Source organism: Panicum virgatum, chromosome 9N (assembly GCF_016808335.1).
Source record: "Panicum virgatum strain AP13 chromosome 9N, P.virgatum_v5, whole genome shotgun sequence".
In the NCBI taxonomy this organism is placed as follows: Eukaryota; Viridiplantae; Streptophyta; class Magnoliopsida; order Poales; family Poaceae; genus Panicum; species Panicum virgatum.
The window spans coordinates 18,492,169-18,510,443 of NC_053153.1; the positions used below are offsets into that span (position 1 = coordinate 18,492,169).

An 18,275-nucleotide genomic window follows, 5' to 3' on the forward strand; every position below is an offset into this window, starting at 1 on the left:
CCGGTGGACAACTCTATGGTCATTTCCATAATAAGGATGTCATAAGATGGTCTTCATGTTTTAATTAAGAATAATCCTTAGATAAATTAGTATTCTTGCTCATACTTTGCCGTGCAATTATGATTCCGCCATTATTTTTCTTAACTTTTGTGATTTTCCTTTTACTATTCACAAGTTAACTTGATTTTACTCTTGTAGAAAAACAAGACGCACAACAATATGTAGAGATTTTTTTTTCAATTTGATATTGTTAATGGATTGTAATTAATTTTATATTGTTCTTTCATACATACACGTCTTAAGGAGTAGAGTTCTCTTTGTTACTCTCCCTGGACGACTCAGGGCCGAGGAAGGGACACAGGTTAGGTTGTGCCACCCCTGAATTATACTTGTCCATGCCCGTCTGATATTCTTCCTCTAGGGTCCTATATCTAAATTTAATAATTCCTGAACCCCTTTTATATTTTCTATATCGTGGATCGTCAAAATAAGTAAAAATAGTATTTCTACGTAAAACACCCATAAAGAGTATTTCAATTGAAATACCCAAACAAGATATTAGCTCTTTCTCTTGTTCTTGATGATATTGTAATAGAACGACGAACCCATTTCTTCGCTTTTTCGCCAACAGATCCGAGTTACCATGAAGAATAGAAGGATAGACAAAATTCCAATGACCGTTGGACAAGATTCGATCTGGCGTTAAATGATCAAGAATTTCCCTATCTTTTTTTTTTACCAAAAATATCCAAGAGTCTATGGCTTACTTGATCAAGTTAGTAGCCATCCCTCTCTCCCATGTCGCTTGACTGCTCTTTCCTAGATTAAATCGGCAACATTCTTTCAATGGTAGGCAATGTGCCCAAAGATATTGAGATATTGTGGTAATTTCATCAATCTCAAAATTTGCTCGCTTAATCATCTAAGGTGCTCATAGAAGTATGATTGCATGCGTGCATTTATAAGGGTGAGTAGTCATTAGTGCATATGTATACATAAGTGTCTTCATCTGTTTCGAAAGAAATATTTTCACAAAACAACACGCTTTTCTTGCAGCACTTACAAAATACATGTTTTGAAGTGTTGTAAAAATATATCTTTTTCTTATAACACTTGTAAACTAGTTTACTTTCGACACCCGTGAGGCAAGATTTTTAGAACATGAAGCCTGATAAAAATGATTTTAATTAGTAATGTTGTGCAGTGGTGGATCTAGGATACAATCTAGGAGCCTACTTTCCTTCTCTTCTTCTCTCTCTCCTTTCTTTTTCTTCTTATTCTTTCTCTTCTTTAGCCATGGTTGAGATTTTTTTTTTGTGTTGGGGGAGGGGGGCTCCATGGGCATCTGTAGACCGTGTTTTCTTGCATGCTTTCTGGCACGATCCTTTGCGGTGTGTGTTGCCTAGCAGCATTGGTGAGGTGATGGCGGTGGCGGCGACGACGTGGCGGAATAATGCTTCAACTCTTCCTCGCCCGCTGGTGTTCTGCTCCAGTGCTAGCGACGAGTTCAAAAGCTCCTGTTTAGGAGTCTGGGGCGGGCAATTCAACATGTCTTCCAGGTGATGCTCTTGCTGGCCTATTCCTTCTTCAAAGGTGTGGAGCTGGTTGTCGGGGTAGTGGATGGTGGCCGGCTGAATCTAGCTCCATCTTCCTTCGGCGACGAGGATCATCAATGGCGAGCTCCAATCTAGGAGCAGGAGTGGTTGGGTCGTGTCCTTAGTTGATGGGCAATTGCCGAGGGCTTCTACTACTTCGACTCCTTTCAAAACCACTATGCAATGTGACTTCTCCAGCTTGAGATGATGTTCGTCTTCTTCTTTTTCGAAGGCGGCTACAGCCGATGACGAGGAGATCGAGCTTCGATGGTTTACGAAGGATCCAAGGGCTCCCTTGTAATTTTGTTATTTCTTAGAATTCTTTGTGAAGTTTGGTTGGTACAACTGTCTCTGTATCCTTCATGTATGGCTCTGTTTAGATCCCAAAACGCAAAATGTAATTTTTTGTAAATCGCTTGCATGATGTACTAAATGTAGTCGAAAAATAAATCGCATTACACAAATGGACTGTAAATCGCGAGACGAATCTAATGAGCCTAATTATGACATGATTAGACACGAAATTGCTACAGTAATGCTGCAGTAAATATGCTCTAATGATGAATTAATTAGACTCATTAGATTCGTCTCGTAGTTTACAGACGAGATCTGTTAGTTTTGTAATTAGTCTACATTTAATACTTTAAATGTTGAAGATTCTCTTCCAAAAATACAAAAATACAAAATGATCTAAACAAGACCTATGCTATACCTATATGTATCTGTATATTGTCGTGTACGTTTTCCTTGCTTGAAATGCAGATATGTATTAAAAAAAATGGTCGCAAAATGCTTCCTTGATGTGGGCTGTGGGTGTGTAGTGTGTACCTGACATACGGGCCCACATTGACCCTCGCTGACCCTCACGGCAGCGTGCGGAGCACCCACCGTGCGGGCCCGCAGCTTTCCCGTAACGGGGACGCCACAGTTCCTACCGACCATACGCTACGCCATGCCCGACACGACCGTGCCGTCGAGCACTCGAGCCGGACCCACCGTGCACCCGCCGTCCAGCGGGCCCCACTCCGTTGTCGCCGCCCGCTCACTGCGCACAATGCCCGCCGCCCCCACCGCCCGCTGACCCCGCCTCCGCCTCCGGCGACCCCGATCCTCGCCGGGGAAAATGGCGGCGTGGTGCTCCGGCGACTCCACCAAGCCGGTCTTCGTCGGGATCTACGGCGCCGTGCTCGGCGGCTTCGCCGTCTCCGCACTCTTCTTCCTGCTCTCCTCCTTCTCCTCCCTCTCCGCGCCACCGCTCCCCCTGCCCACCACCCCCGCCGCGGCGGCCAACCTCTCCCGGTCCGCTCCCGCGCGGCCGGAGACCATGTACAACCGCCCCATCTGGAAGCCCCCGCCCCGGGGATCCCGGATGCCCTCGCCGCGCGCGTTCCGGCTCACCCGCGACATGGTCGCCGCCCGCGCCCGCGACGGCGTCATCGTCGTCACCTTCGGCAACTACGCCTTCCTCGACTTCATCCTCACCTGGGCGCGCCACCTCACCGACCTCGGCGTCGACAACCTCCTCGTCGGCGCCATGGACACCAAGCTGCTGCGGGAGCTCTACCTCCGGGGCGTGCCCGTCTTCGACATGGGCAGCAGGATGGCCACCGAGGACGCGGGGTGGGGCTCCCCCACGTTCCACAAGATGGGCAGGGAGAAGGTGCTGCTCATCAACGCGCTCCTGCCCTTCGGGTACGAGCTGCTCATGTGCGACACGGACATGGTGTGGCTCAAGAACCCATTGCCCTACCTCGCCCGATACCCCGACGCGGATCTCCTCACGTCCAGTGATCAGGTCATACCCACCGTCACCGACGACAGCCTGGAGAACTGGAGGGAAGGTAATTACTAGCCACAGACATCGCGTGCGTTCTGAATCTTGCTGCTTGCTGAGTATCTTGCTGCTTGCTGAGTTGCTACTGTGTTTGTTACTGGTGTCTGTTACGATCAGAAGTAATCAAGTAACAGATCGCATCATATTCTATTCAATTCTTAGCATTTTTTAGACCTATTCAATTCTGAGCTTTGACAGGAGAAATGGTGTGATCTGCACCCGACTATAAATCTATAATAATCATGCCAAAAGAAGTTCTTTTATCTTATTTGTTTTTTACTATCTGAACTGAACATTGCATTAGGAACTGCGTGAGCTGCATGCTAATGATGCTGTAGCATTTGCCATTTCCCTTGTACTGCTTGTTTTGGAACATTGAAATGAACTTGCATTTATGCACAAACAACACAAGGTTCAGCATTTTAAAATATTGCCTGTGAATTAAGAAAGATTTTCACTAGTGACAGCAAGGCACAACTCATGTATCTACTTTGTGAAGTATATGTGAATGAGTACCAAGTACCAAACACCTTCAATATAGACCTTTGTGAACAAACGTTCTTGCTTGGCACTCCTTTCTGTGTAGATGAAGACAACTAAGCAACTCAGCATGCTCAAGTGTTTCACTAGCATTGAGTGATGGGATGCGCATTTCAATCATGTTATCACTATAAATATTGTTATATTTTGGTTCCTCTATTCCCCACTGTTGTACTACTAAGTTTTAGTAATTTTACAACTAGATTGCTGTAAGCTTGAGTCATGTTCACCAAGTCTTTTGGGTGGAGTTAGACAATTGATAAAATATCTTCACAATCTTTTCTGCCGTACACATTGTTTAAAACCTAAGATAGTGGTCTATTGGAGATCCTTATGGATCTGGTCACAAATACCATCCAGTCCCCATGATCCAAGACTAAGCCAAACAATATGATTTCACTCTCATAATATTTATTTTGTACCTCACCACAACTCTCAGGCATGTCTGTTCCCAGTCTTGCATCTCCTTAGAGGCAGGTGATTCCCAACTTTTGAGAAAATTATTATATCGTCTTTCGGAGAACTACTACTACATAACTGAAGATTCCAACGTTATGTATTAGTAACATAACAGTCATTTGCGGTTATCTATATACAGTTACTGGTGCATTCAATATTGGTATTTTCCATTGGCGACCCACTGAACCTTCTAAAAGGCTGGCAAAGGATTGGAAAGACTTAGTCCTATCTGATGATAAGTTGTGGGACCAGAATGCTTTTAACGATCTCGTACACAAAGTTTTTGGACAACCAGTTGAAGGACAAGGTGATCTGGTATATTCTTATGATGGGAAGCTGAAGTTGGGAGTACTACCGGCAAGTATATTTTGCAGCGGCCACACATATTTTGTGCAGGTAGGAGTATTTCGTTGTTTGCAGTTGCCAATTAGAAAAATTTGCATGTAAAAACATTTTTTTGTTAGATAATAGTTTTATCTTGTAATTTTGTGGGTCTCCTTGTTGCTCTTTGGATATTCTGTTTGCATTTTTTTTTGCTAGTTTTTTTTCCCATGCTTGCAATCATGTTTGTAGTGCGGTACTGTTATCAACCTGCTTTGTGTTTATCTTGTTGTATTAACAGGGCATGTATAAGCAGCTTCACTTGGAACCGTATGCAGTTCATACTACTTTTCAGTATGCGGGTACTGAAGGAAAGCGCCATAGATTGCGAGAGGCAATGCTTTTCTTTGATCAACCATCATATTATGACTCTCCAGGTCTATACACTGTCTATACCCGTCACAAGAAAACTGTATTCTACTTTTGTGAATGGTTTATTCAACTGCATTGAAATGGACTGTACTAGTACTCTTATATTTTGTACTTGTCACTATTTCATCATCCTGACTCTTAACCTGGTGTCCCGTGTGCAGGAGGTTTCCTGTCATTTAAACCTAACATTCCAAAAAGTTTGCTATTAGATGGCGCTCATACTGTTGAATCCCATTTTGCATTGGTTAATTATCAGGTATCTTCTTCCACATATTTGATCAGATTACCGGTTTTGTTCCTATTATTATTTTTTTAAAAAAAATCTAACTAGTTGCTTAAAAATTTTCAGCTGAAAGAAATAAGAACTGCACTTGCAATCGCGTCCTTGTTAAAACGGACACTGGTTGGTGAAACTTCTCTTTTTGATACTAGCTTCCTTCATGCTTCATGATTGTTTTCTGTTCAAGTGCTTGACTGTGGGGCTAAATGGGCATACCTGGTGGAAGCATCTCATTCAACTTGATATGCCCCCACACCTTTGACTTCATTAATTTGGCTTGTCCAAAGATTTAACTTGCCTGATTTTAAGGATTATTATTATCTTATTACCTTTTTCGAATGTAGTGTTCCATCTCTCCTTAATACAAATTTCAGAATTCCATCGTACCAGCAAAATTTCCACGATGGGAAAGATAGAGGTATTATGGTGATTGGTGAAAAATTATATATTGAACATCTACGTGCACTAGATGCTTGCTTTAAGTTAAGACAAAATCATCATATTTCTTTTATCTTCTATTACTTTTGAAGGTAGTAGGGAGAATTTTTGAAGCATTATCTGGCTTTTGGTAGTGTTAATACATGTTTGATACTTTGATGCCCCTTTTCTGACTGCAGTTTGTACTTTTAGGTAATGCCTCCATTATGGTGCAGGCTTGATAGAATGTGGTTTGGACATCCTGGAGTTATGGAAGGAACAATGACAAGACAACCTTTTCTCTGCCCAATGGATCATGTGTTTGAGGTAATTCTGTAAGGACGTTCTAGACTTCTAGTGAGCCTAGGTTTTTTTACTAACAAATATATATATATATATATATATATATATATATATATATATATATATATATATATATATCTAAAATCTGAGATTTGCACTGCCAGCTCAGCTTCTAATAACAGAGCACTTCACCCCATGAGGTTGGTTCTGTAGTTAGTTTGTGATGTTGCCAATCCATACCGCTGGTTGTGCTCAGATGGCCCTGCTTGCCATGTTTTTTCAATGCCCTCCCTCCCTTCATCCCTGAATACCGTGTTTTTCCTTTCCCTTCCCACCCTCCCTCCCTCCTTGTATTGTATACCATGTTTTTTCTCTCTCCTCCTTTCCTCCCTCCCCTCCCTCCCTCCCTCAAACTTGGTTTATTGACCTTGAACCCAATCAAAATATCCCTTACAGAAGGTCTGAACACAATATTTAACTGATATTTGTAATCAGTTATGAAACAAATTTTCCTTAATAAATAATTTCACGGCACAGGTGCATGTTATGCTGAAGGACTTGCCAAAGGAAGAGTTTGGTCCGCATATTGATTTCAGAGAGTACTCCTTTCTTGAGAATCCATCATTACCTAAAGAGGTAATATCAAGTGATTTGCTGCCTTTTCTACTTTTCACCTTGAATGCTTGGCAACAAGAATAGTGAACTTGTCCCCTAATTGTTTTGATTTGGAGTGTTCAAATAGGTGAAAGAATCGTTGCTCGAGGTTCAACTCTGTGATGTTCATAGCTCCAGATGCTCTGCAGTTAATAGAACTGATAAGCACAGACCCCTTCTTTTACCAAGAAATAGCACTGAAGAAAAGGTAAATTGTTATTTCTTTCCTGCAAGACGTGGTTTCAGTTTAGTACAAAGTACAACAGTCCTTGTCACATAATCAGACTTAGCTCAACATTGTAATAATATCCTTTGGATTTCCTTAGTTTCCTTGAATTCTTGTACATATAATTTATGGAGAAAGCTAGGGAAAGACTTTGAGAACTAAATAGAAAAATATAATTGAACTGGTGAAGCTTAAAGCATTTCCTGCAAACTCAGAAGTACTGCTGTATCTTGTAGGTAATTTTGCTATATTGTTTGACAGCTACTGGAATGAGATATGCTGAACTTTGTGGCTTTCTTCCCTTTCTTTTGGCAGCTGTTGAATATCTTCTCGTCATATAAGAGTGTTAAAATCATACAATTCTCATCTATGGTTGATGCCTTCGGAGGTTTTGCTGATGCAGTAAGCTGCTATACACTTTTTTACATTTTTGCCTAATGTTCTGGATAAAAAGTTTCCACCTGAACTCAAATTACTGAAACCAGGCTGTGGAGACGAAGTTCCGGAATCGTGTGAAAAGGTATGTGGGCCTATGGTGCTGCGTAGAGTTCCGCGAAATTGGCCACATATATTATGACATGTACTGGGACGAGAAACCAGGGTGGAAGCCACACCCTCCAGAGACAAGGATACAGGACCATCCACCTTGGTCATGACAACTGACAACAAGATGCAAGAAAGATACTAATGATGATCTGAGATCTTGTAATCAGAGGAAGATAAATTGCTAAACAGGTTTTCTTGGGAGCAGCCTACTCCTTTATAATGGCGGTCTAATCGACTCTTCAGGCCAACTTCGAGCTTTGAAGCAAAGAAATGGATCGGCATTTTAGTTTTGTTCCTCGAAGAGTGATTCACCTGTCGACAAGTGGTGGCCCCTTGTTTCTAAGATCCTCGGGTGAAGCATGAGCCCCCTATTGATTTAGATTGAGGCAACATTTGGCTGACGGCTTAGTTATTTTTCCTTTTTTTTGTGCATTCATGTTCATAGAATCATAGCTGATACAGGCACCAGCTCCAAAGGAGAAGAGGGCATTGTTTTTAACTGCTGTGCGAAGCTTGGTTGTCACTGGTGTTGCAGGAGACACTTTAGCCAGTTATCTGGCTGATACACAGCATTGTTCATATAATCATATCTGTTGTGCAAAACTTGGCAATTCCGTTAGTAAATTTTCCAAGCAGCTATATGCTTTTTTTAATCGCTATCTGGAGTTTGACATACACACAGTTCCTAACCATGGCGAACGGCCGCGAAGCCGAAACAGGCTAGGTGTAGTGCCCCCCTGCCTGTCGGCCGGGGTTCGATCCCCTTCGGGGGCGGACTTTCCGGTGGGTAGTTCCCCGTGCAGGGTAAAAAAAAAATCTCCTTGTCTGTCCCTATGTCCAAAGTATAGTCTGGATCCGGCCTAACTCACAAGGCGACGGACCATCATGTATGGGTGGGGTGGGAGCAGGAGTTCGAGGATTTTCTTGACCTGTGTGAGAAAGTCCTCTTCTTAATACAATACCGTGTGGGCGATTTTTCCCCTGCAGGTCAAGTTTTTTTAGTTCCTAACATGAAAGCTTGTGCTCATAACTGTAACTTGGCCATGCAGGTTGACTAGTTCGGCTGATTGGCTGAAGCGAGCTCTCGCCTGACGGCCCTGTTAATCTAACCGTGATTTCGTCACTGACATGCGGGTCACTGAAACGGAATCCAGCGGAGTTTCATTACGCTTGCACTGAGACTTCTATGTGGAAGAATCTCAGAAATTTTTCTGAATTTATACGAAAAATAATACAAATAGAATAGAAGTGTTCTGAATTTCAGCAAGGGATCATTTTTCCCAAGGAACAAAACAGGAGACACCGAGCAAGAAAGGCGGTGACCCGGCAGAGCGTGGGCCAAATCTCAGAATGGAAGCCATCCAGAAAACCAAACTGGGCCGGATTGCAAAAGTTGATCGACGCATAATGGGCTGAAACTCAACTGGGCTATACTGGGCATTTTCTTTACTGCGCTGGGGAGACCACTGCGCCCACGTTGGCCACAACTGTGCTCCGCTCCGCCACACGCCGCCCAGTCGCCCACGATGCGAATATTCCGGCGATGAACTGAGCCCGGCCTGAGACGGCGTCCGTATGTTGCCGCGCGCGGGGCGGCAGCGGCGGCAGCAGCTCATCGATGGTCGCTTACTCCCGAGCAGGAGCTCAGGCTGCTCAGCAGTCGGCAGAAACCGGCAGCGCCGCCGTGGGCCGTGGCCCACTCCCCGTCAAGCGCGCCAGACCTCTCGGCGAGTCAAACCCTGCCGCGGCGGAGGAATCTTCTCCTACCCATCCGCAATCGCGCGCGGCCGGCAGTAACTTCCCTCTCCCCGGCCGGCCGAATTAACGGCACGGCCGGGCGTGCTGGCCCCCGCCGGCCGGCCCCAGCCCCCAGGAACAGGGCGTGCGCCTGTTCAACAGTAGAAGCATATACATGTTGGAATTGATCTTAGCCGTTAAAACATAATTAAATGGCTAGAATCAAATCCACTAAAACTCAAAACCATTTGAGCCTCAAGTTTTACTAGAAGACTTGGGTCTCAAGTAAGATCAAAACTTAGCCATTAAGTCTTGCAAAACCATTTGAATCTCAAACGGTTTTGTCTGTGATCAGTGGGCAAAATCTAAATCTATGGGGGTGTGGTTCCCCTATATGTGTATTGGCTATAAATAGAGGGGAGAAGGTAGAACTCAAGCTAAGTAATTCATCCCTCTCTCTCTCGTATATATCTGATCATCTCTACCACTACAAACACTAGAAAGAATAACACCAGCACCATCTACATATCTAGATGGCTTCTACATCTAAAGAAGGTATGACTATACCTTGATTCAAGTATGTGCATGTGATCCATTAGGATCTAGTCGATCCAGAGGTTCTAATAGTGCCACCAGAGCCATGCTAGATCCTTTTGGATCCTTGTTCATGTGCTGTTCATGGTTCTTTAGATGAATCAGTGCCCAATTTTCATGTTCTTGTGCATGCCCGTGAGTATTCTTATGCAATTCATGCTGCATATGTTTTAATTAGCCCTCTATCTAGCACAATCATGCTTCAATTCATGCAATTCATGATGATTTTGTTTTAATTAGTTCACCGTTTGAACAATTCATGCTCAATTTATGTTTATGCTCATGATGTTCATCGTGTTTATGCATGATTTGTTACTATTGGCCCTAGATCCATGTGTTACTGATGCATGTATACATCTCTAGGGTTCTGGTTAGTGAGTATAAGAAGGGAAAGTAACTTTTTTGTACCATTAAGAACCCTAGCTCCCTAATCCCCAAATCTTGAAACCCTAGCTACAAGAAATTTCCCAAATTTCTTGGATCCTATGAACCCTAACCTACAATCTAGAGCAAGAAGGGCGGAGTATTACCTTAGGGCCGCGGCTGGGTCGTTGTCGGCGCCGCCATGGCCACCATCTTCGTAGCGGGCGCACGCAAAGGGGCTTGGCCCCTAGCGGCTCCGCCATCTCCGACGCTATGGCTCGTCGCCGGCCCTTCCTGGGGCCAGCCATCGCCGGAAGTCCGGCCACTGGCCGGATCTTGTAACTCACCCCCCCTCACCACCCTGTGCCGTTTCCACCCCGACCCGGGGGGCCTTTGGGCGCTGTCGAGCCGCGCTCGATGGGGCTGCGTGCCAGCGGAAGCGGCACGCAGCTCCGGCGAGCGGAGCCCGGCAGCGCCGCCTTCTCCCTCCGCCTTGGGCGGGCGCGCGCGCCGCGCGCCACGCGCCGCCGCCGTCGGGTAAGAGAGAGAGGAGGGAGAAAGGAGAAAGACAGAAGGGGAGGGTTTCAGGGGGCTGGGGCGGCTGGTAGTTTTGGCCGCCCCGTGGGCCTAATGGGCCAGCATGTGAGGCGGTGGAGATAACTGGCCAGGCCGCCGGGAGGTTTATGCGGCCCGTTAAAAAAAAGGTATGGGCTGCATAGTGTTGGGCTGGTAATTTCAATAAGCTGATATTTTAATGTTTTTATTTGATGAGCCGTTTTTCTTTTAAGTACTTGGGATGCACATAAATATTAGGCATTTTCTTATGACAGTTTTATATAGTTATTTATTTTAAATATGTTCATGTAAATAATTTGTTTTATTTGTATATTTTCATCATGTTTTAGTACATGTTTCCGCTGCAATAATTTTTGTATGAGTTTATATTTAATTATGCCTCTATAATAAAGTGTGATGTTTATTCATTTTTCTGGCCAAAGCTGATTAATGAATAAACTTTCGCAAAATTTTATTTTCTCAATCTTTTCTGCCCAAAGGTGATTTGATTGGGTTAATAAAAGAAGTTTTGAGGCACATTGTAAAGTGTGAATTTTATTCATTTTTCTGGCCAAAACTGATGAATGAATAATTTTCACAAAATTTTATTGCTCTTATTCAATTCTGGCCAAAGCTATTTTGATTTTGATCAATAAAAGTAGTTTGTGATGTTGCTCACTAAAGTTTTTTCTTATGTTTTTGGATGCAGCATCTTATGCTCATATTACCGGATTAATAAACGGTATTGAGCCACTTAATGGGAGCAATTATGTTTCATGAAAAGAAAAATTAGAGATCAATTTAGCTCTGCTGGATCTCGATTATGCTCTCAATAATGAAGCTCCTAAAGAGCCTCGGGAGAACGCTGAAAATTATGAAGCACTCCTAAAAGAATACAATAAGAAAAAGGCTTTATGGAAGACATCAAATCGTAAGTGCCTCATGATAATTAAAAGTTCTATTATTGAAAGTATTATAGGCGCAATTCCGGACACAAATAGTGCTAAGGAATACCTTAGCAAAGTTGAGGATTAGTTCAAAGGTTCCTCAAAAATCTATGCAAGCACTCTAATAAAGAGGCTTGTAGAAGAAAAGTATAATCCAATCGGAAGCTTAAGAGAGCATATTATGAAGAAATGTCACATGGCTGCTAAACTTAAGTCTTTGGAAATGGAAATTTCTGATGGCTTTCTTGTGCATTTCATAATGTCATCTTTGCCCCCGGAGTTTTCTCCATTTACCATCAATTACAATGCTATGAAAATTAAGTGGAGCATTGATGAAATGATAGACATGTGTGTCCAAGAGGAGGAAAGGCTTAAGGCTGAGAGGATTGAGCATGTTGGTCAATTTCAGGCCTCTAAGAAAAGGCAATATAAAAGATTTGTCAATGAATACATAAAGCCTAAGAATCCTCAATTTAAAAATAAGGGGCAATGTTCTAAGAAAATCCAGCATAATAAGCCACAACAAAAGCCCTAACAAAATGCCAACACAGATGCTGGAAGTGAAGAAAAGAAAGAAGGATGACATTTCTGTGGCAAGCTGAAAGGCCCTTGTTTGGTTTTGGTAATTGAGTGACAACTTAGGTGGACTAATAAGTGTTTATGTTGAGATACACAGGAGATTAGTCCACACAAAGACACTAGTATGAGCAACATGTGCCATGGAGGAGAAATGGCTAAGGGTTGAAGCTATGCTCATATAGTGTGATCGAGAGCTCATTGCATATGAGACATGACATGGAGTTATGTGACCAAAGTGGAGAAGATCAAGACAAGGCTTGGCTTGATGGACCGGTTGCAATGGAGAAGGGCAAGTCAAAGCTTTGAAGCGAGGGACCGCGAGGCGGTGAAGCTTGGGCAAGATTTGGCGCCGATGGACCGAGGCAACGGTGAAGAGCGAGCAAGGTCAAGATCGATGGACCAAAGAGGTCATGTGATGATATAGAGTGGATCATATAAATTAAAGAAAGATCAAGCCAAGTGTTGACTCATGATGATGATCAAAAGGCTTGATGGAGTTTGGTGCTTGTGTGGCATCAATATTTTGGAAGATGAAATGGAATGCGCAAGGCAAAGGTATGACTTGTAGGGCATTTCATTTCACCGGTCAAAGGTTGTGTAGAGAAGTGCATGACCGGATTTAGGATAGATGGCCGTACTATCAAGAGGGGCAAACTTGTTTGCATATCGGTCATCTAGTGCCACTTGAGCGATCTAACATTGCGATGTTGCTAGGATCGAGTGGCGTGGTGAGATCAAGTGAAAATCCTTTGAAAATGTTTGTGAAAAGCTAACACACATGCACATGGTGTTGTTCACGTGGTGGTGTTGGCACATTTGCAAAGGAGAAGGTGTTGGAGTTGATGTTGATCAACTTGTGGGAAAAAGAATTAACGGGCGGACGGTCCGGCCCTGTTGTGCGGACGGTCCGCTAGTATAATTCATTTTCATCCAGAGAGGTTGTTTCTCTGGCTTGTGCTGAAAGGTTGGACTGCGGACGGTCCGCCCATGGGCGCGGACGGTCCGCAGATCACTTAACAAATTGACCAGAGACGTGTTGGGTCTCTGGTGGGTTTTAAGAGTAAAGGGCGGACGGTCCGCCATTGGGGTGCGGACGGTCCGCCGGTCAGTTAAGAAAATGACCATTTGCTTCTGGTGGGTTGCACGATGTGAAGGGCGGACGGTCCGCTCAATGGGTGCGGACGGTCCGCCCCTCAAACTTTAAGTTTGTCCAGAGATGCTGTCTCTCTTAGTGCTCGGAGTATCTGAACGGCGGACGGTCCGCAAATAGGGCGCGGACAGTCCACGAAGGGCTCTAACGGTCGACTCTGACACACAATCATTGCAGTTCTAGCCGTTGGTTTTGAATAGCGGACGGTCCGGTCTCTGTGAGGCGGACAGTCCGCGAAAACTCTGTTTTCACTGTATTTGAGTGTAACAGCTGTAGGATCAAGAACACCGACTAGAGGGGGGTGAATAGGCGGTTTAAAATCTAAAACCAATAACACTAGAGAAATTTAATTAGTAACAAAGGAAAGCCCTATGTCATGCTATTACTATCTCTAGATGGGTTTGCAACCTAGGGTGACAAGACACAAATCAAGCTCTAGTAAAGTAAATTGCTCAAAGTAAAAGCAAGTATTAAAGAGAGCAAGAGAAGTAACCAAGCTTGACACAAGAAATTATCCCGTGGTGTCGATGACTTGCCGGTCACCCCTAATCCACGTTGAGGTGGATTCCAAGAATCAACCGCTCCTCTATCAAGAACCTCTTGATCTTGAGCCGGCTTGAATCAAGGAACCGCTCCACACCTCGATTCCACTAGAATTGCTCTTCACCACTCCGGTGAGGTGAGCACAAAACCTCTCACAACCGAAATCGGGGCTCCTCAACAATCTCCTTGGAGGAGCTCCACGAAATCCACTTCTCCAAGCCGTCTAGGGAGCGGCAACTCCCAAGAGTAACAAGTTGATGACGCTTGCTTGAAGTATCCCTAATGCCACAAAGCTCAAACTCTTGATGCAATGCACTAGGAAGCTCTCACACTCTCAAAAATGCAATCTCTAAGCAAGTGTGTGTGAGAGAGGGATGCCTTAGCTCTAATGTGTCAAGAATGCTATCCAAATGGCCAAGAGACACACCCAATGGCCGAGCATTGGGTATATATAGACACCCCTTCAAAAACTAGCCGTTACACTCTTTTCTGCGAAGTCGCGGACCGTCCGCGGTTCAAAAACCGGACTGTCCGCCGTTATAAACCAGTGAGTCAGAGTGCATTTAATGCGTGTCAGAACTAGCCGCTAAGCCCTGGCGGACCGTCCGCGCCCCAGTGGCGGACCATCCGCAGTTAAGAGTTCCAACCTACCAGAGACTAACAACGTCTCTGGAACAACTTTGAGATTAGCCTGCGGACCGTCCGCGCCTCAGGAGCGGACCGTCTGCAATTTAACTTTTCAGCCCAAACCAGAGAAACAACCTCTCTGGTACAAGTTTGAAATTAGCCGGCGGACCGTCCGCGCACCATGGCCGGACTGTCCGCCGTTCAACTTTGAAGCCCACACCAGTTAGACACCCTTTCTGGTACAAATTTGAAATACAGTGGCGGACCGTCCGCCTACCTGGGCCGGACTGTCCGCCAGCCCACCAGAGCCTCTGCAAGCTCTCTGGAACGGTCGCGGACTGTCCGCCCCTCTGGGCCGGACTGTCCGCCAGCCCACCAGAGCCTCTGCAAGCTCTCTGGAACGGGCGCGGACTGTCCGCCCCTCAGGCGCGGACTGTCCGCCGTTACTCAGTCAGCTCTCGAACTTAGTTTATTTCAAATCTTTTCAGAACGCCGTTAGCCCTCATGCATGCAACTAGACATTTTGAGCAAAATGGCACTAAAGACCCGTCAAGCATGAGTACGCAACCCCTCTTGATAGTACGGCTATCTATCCAACAAATCCGGTCACTTTTCATCCACTAAACGCCTTGTGACCGGTAAAACGCAAAAACCCTATTTTATACCTTTGCCTTGAGTCCAAGCTTTGCTTATCATCTCCAAAACTCCATACGTTCACAACCAAATCTCTTTCACTCGTGGATCAACCTATACTCATTATCTCAAATGAATTCGTTAATCCACAAACCGTTGTCATTAATTACCAAAACTCGAATTATGGGCCTAGATGCTTTCAATCTCCCCCTTTTTGGTAATTGATGACAACACTAAATTTTGGAGTGATAAAAGTTTTCAAGTCAACTTTATACACTAGGCATAAGGTGGACTTGGAATTGAACTTTGGAAGAACTTACTCATTTTCTTGAAAATTTCAGAATATGGTATGAATAAATTCACCAAGTTCGATGAGTAGAGAGAACTCCCCCTTGATATGTGCATATTAATTTTCATGAATACCAAGTACACATATATATATTTGAAACTTTTGACGGAGTTTTCCCTACAAGTGGAAATCGAGGCATACAAGATACAAGATATATATGATATGAACTTTAACATGGTTAGCACAACCTCACAACCACAAGATGAACATAAATAGATAAGAGTAGCATAAACTAACATAGTTCATCACACAATACAAACCAAATGTTCAAATCCAAACACAAGTCTTAAATAGAGTTCAAATAGAGTTCATGGAAGACACAAATAAACAAGAGTGGCAAGCGAAAGCCGAAAACGAATGATCTCCATTAGAAGTCCATGAGCTCCCCCTAGATCAAGCACTCCAAAGCTCCTTCTCTCCCTTTGGCATCAATTCCCAATAAGGTCAAACGGCTGGTGGAGGAGGTGGCGGTGGGTAGAACGGCTGGTGCGGGTAGAACTCTGGAGGCGGCACTGGAGCCGGAAACACTGAGTAGAAATGATCAGTAAACCCTGTGAAGGCTGTGCTGAAAACATCAAAACGTTGCTCTAGCTGCTCCTGTCTCTGCTCAAGCTGTTCAAACTGCTCAGAGGAGGGTAAATCCTCAAAACGTGAGTCAAGAGCTGCTATATCTGAATGCAAACTATCATGAAACCCCTGCATCTGAGTCATCATAGGCTGGAACATCTGCTGCTGCATGTTCTGAAAGTTAAGGTTCATTTGACTCTGCATCTGATTAGCCAACCCCGCAATCTGAGAGGACATGCTCTCCTGCATGGATGCAAAGTATGGGTCAAAGTAGCCAGCTGGAGGGGCCCACTGCTGCTGTGCTGGAGGATGCGGTGGTGGCATGGCATGCTGAGCTCCAGCTGCTCCCATATGAGCATCATCATCACTATCATCTTGCCCTTGTGCTTCGGCATCCATATCATCTCCAGGGAAGGGAGTCAAAGGCCTCAAGAGAAAAGCATTGTCATTCTTGAATGGCCTGAAAGGAGTGTGCTTACTTTCACATAACCCTCTGAAGCTAGTCTTCACCTTGATGATGGACATAATGTATGGAGCAAAGTACAAGTTCATCTCCATGTTAAGCCTCAAGTCTGCAAGCTGATCCATGATAAGAGCAATGACATTAATTCTATTTCCATTCATGATATGAGATATCACATTTCAATAGTGACCTCTAACCTTGTCCTTGTTGCCACTCTTAGGCATGAATGTGACTCTGACAATTTTATTGATCACTGCAGGATGATGCCTCAGACCCTGCGTACCCCCAAAAGTTCTAGCAATTCCAAGATGTGCAGGCTCATAGAACATGGGGTAGTCATTCTCATCTAGTGGGTTTTCTAACACAACATTCATACTTTGCTCACTATTGATGAGATTATAATCCAATTGATTTGCCTCAGCAAATTGTACAAATGTAGCACCATAGGTTCTTTTGCCAGTTGTCCACCTAAATGTTTCCTCAACCATGTTTATCTCTAGAGTGGCATAGAACTGGCGTATCACTGTTTCATTCCAATCACACCTATGCTGCAGAAAATTAGCTACCCCATTTGCTGAAATCTATCCACTAGATCAGACATGACTTGATGTTGTCTCATATAGCCTAGGTCAATGGTCTGATGTTTGAATACATTTTTCTTAACTAGATGACCAAAGTAAACATCTTTTTGTACCTCGGTTTTGAAGAAGAGAATATTGGTGTCACGAGGCAAGCTGAACTGATCTACTGCTCTTGCATTTGCATAGCTTTCTGCAGTCCACTGTCGGCTAGGTAGATCTAGCCCCATCAAATCTGTAACATCATTGTCAACCCCCTCAGTATCTTCCTCTGAAGACTCATCACCAATATCTCCCACTGAAGATGCAGCAGCCATCTCACTAACATTTGGAGCATAGTCCACATCATCCGAGTCATCACTGTCCCTTTGTCTCTTGGAAGTCATTGCCTTCTTAATTTTTGAAGCAGTGGCCTTGATGATCTTCCGGGGTGGCCTGAGATCAAGATTTAACCATAAGAACAATTACTAAAGTTATAGAATCAATCCTTAATGATATAACTCAATTCAGCACTGATCCGAAAAAAAAACTGATACTAGCGGACCGTCCGCACTTCTGAACGCGGACCGTCCGCACTTCTGAACGCGGACCGTCCGCGGTTCATGAACTACCACGGCGGACCGTCCGCGTCCATCAGGCGGACTGTCCGCGACCCATCTGTTTTGCGCAGGAACACAAAATCGCCCTCATCTTTGATTCATCCACATTTTGAGTTTTGATTCAAATCAACCAACCAAACTTTAACTCTAGCAACTCCTCATCACTAGGAATAAGATCCCCCAAGTATTTGCACGAATCCATGGTCAAAAAATAGATCGGAGCATCTAACCCTAACTCTTTCCAATAAAGAAATCCAAGAACAAGAGTTAGGGATTCATTGAAATACCGAGAGGACATGATGCACAATCTTGAGAAGAGTCCGGGGATGCTCTCGGACCGTCCGGGAACCACTCCAAAAAGGCTTGACCTTGTTGTCTCCCCCA

At 44.3% G+C, this 18,275-nt stretch overlaps 1 protein-coding gene across 2 annotated transcripts; it reads left to right on the forward strand.

Moving 5' to 3' along the window:
* Nucleotides 1-2,592: 2,592 nt before the first annotated feature.
* Nucleotides 2,593-8,224, forward strand: LOC120692393 (arabinosyltransferase XEG113-like). Of its 2 annotated transcripts, XM_039975668.1 has the most exons (10): nt 2,599-3,436; nt 4,568-4,824; nt 5,051-5,186; nt 5,343-5,437; nt 5,531-5,584; nt 6,092-6,205; nt 6,719-6,817; nt 6,924-7,043; nt 7,377-7,463; nt 7,547-8,224. In XM_039975668.1, the coding sequence occupies exons 1-10, from the start codon at nt 2,719-2,721 to the stop codon at nt 7,715-7,717; spliced, it is 1,851 nt and encodes a 616-aa protein (XP_039831602.1). In that variant the 5' UTR covers nt 2,599-2,718; the 3' UTR covers nt 7,718-8,224. The 2 variants fall into 2 exon arrangements, with proteins under 2 accessions (XP_039831603.1, XP_039831602.1); XM_039975669.1 differs by lacking the exon at nt 7,547-8,224 and having other exon boundaries at nt 2,593-3,436; nt 7,323-7,464.
* The last annotated feature ends 10,051 nt before the right edge of the window (nt 8,225-18,275 follow it).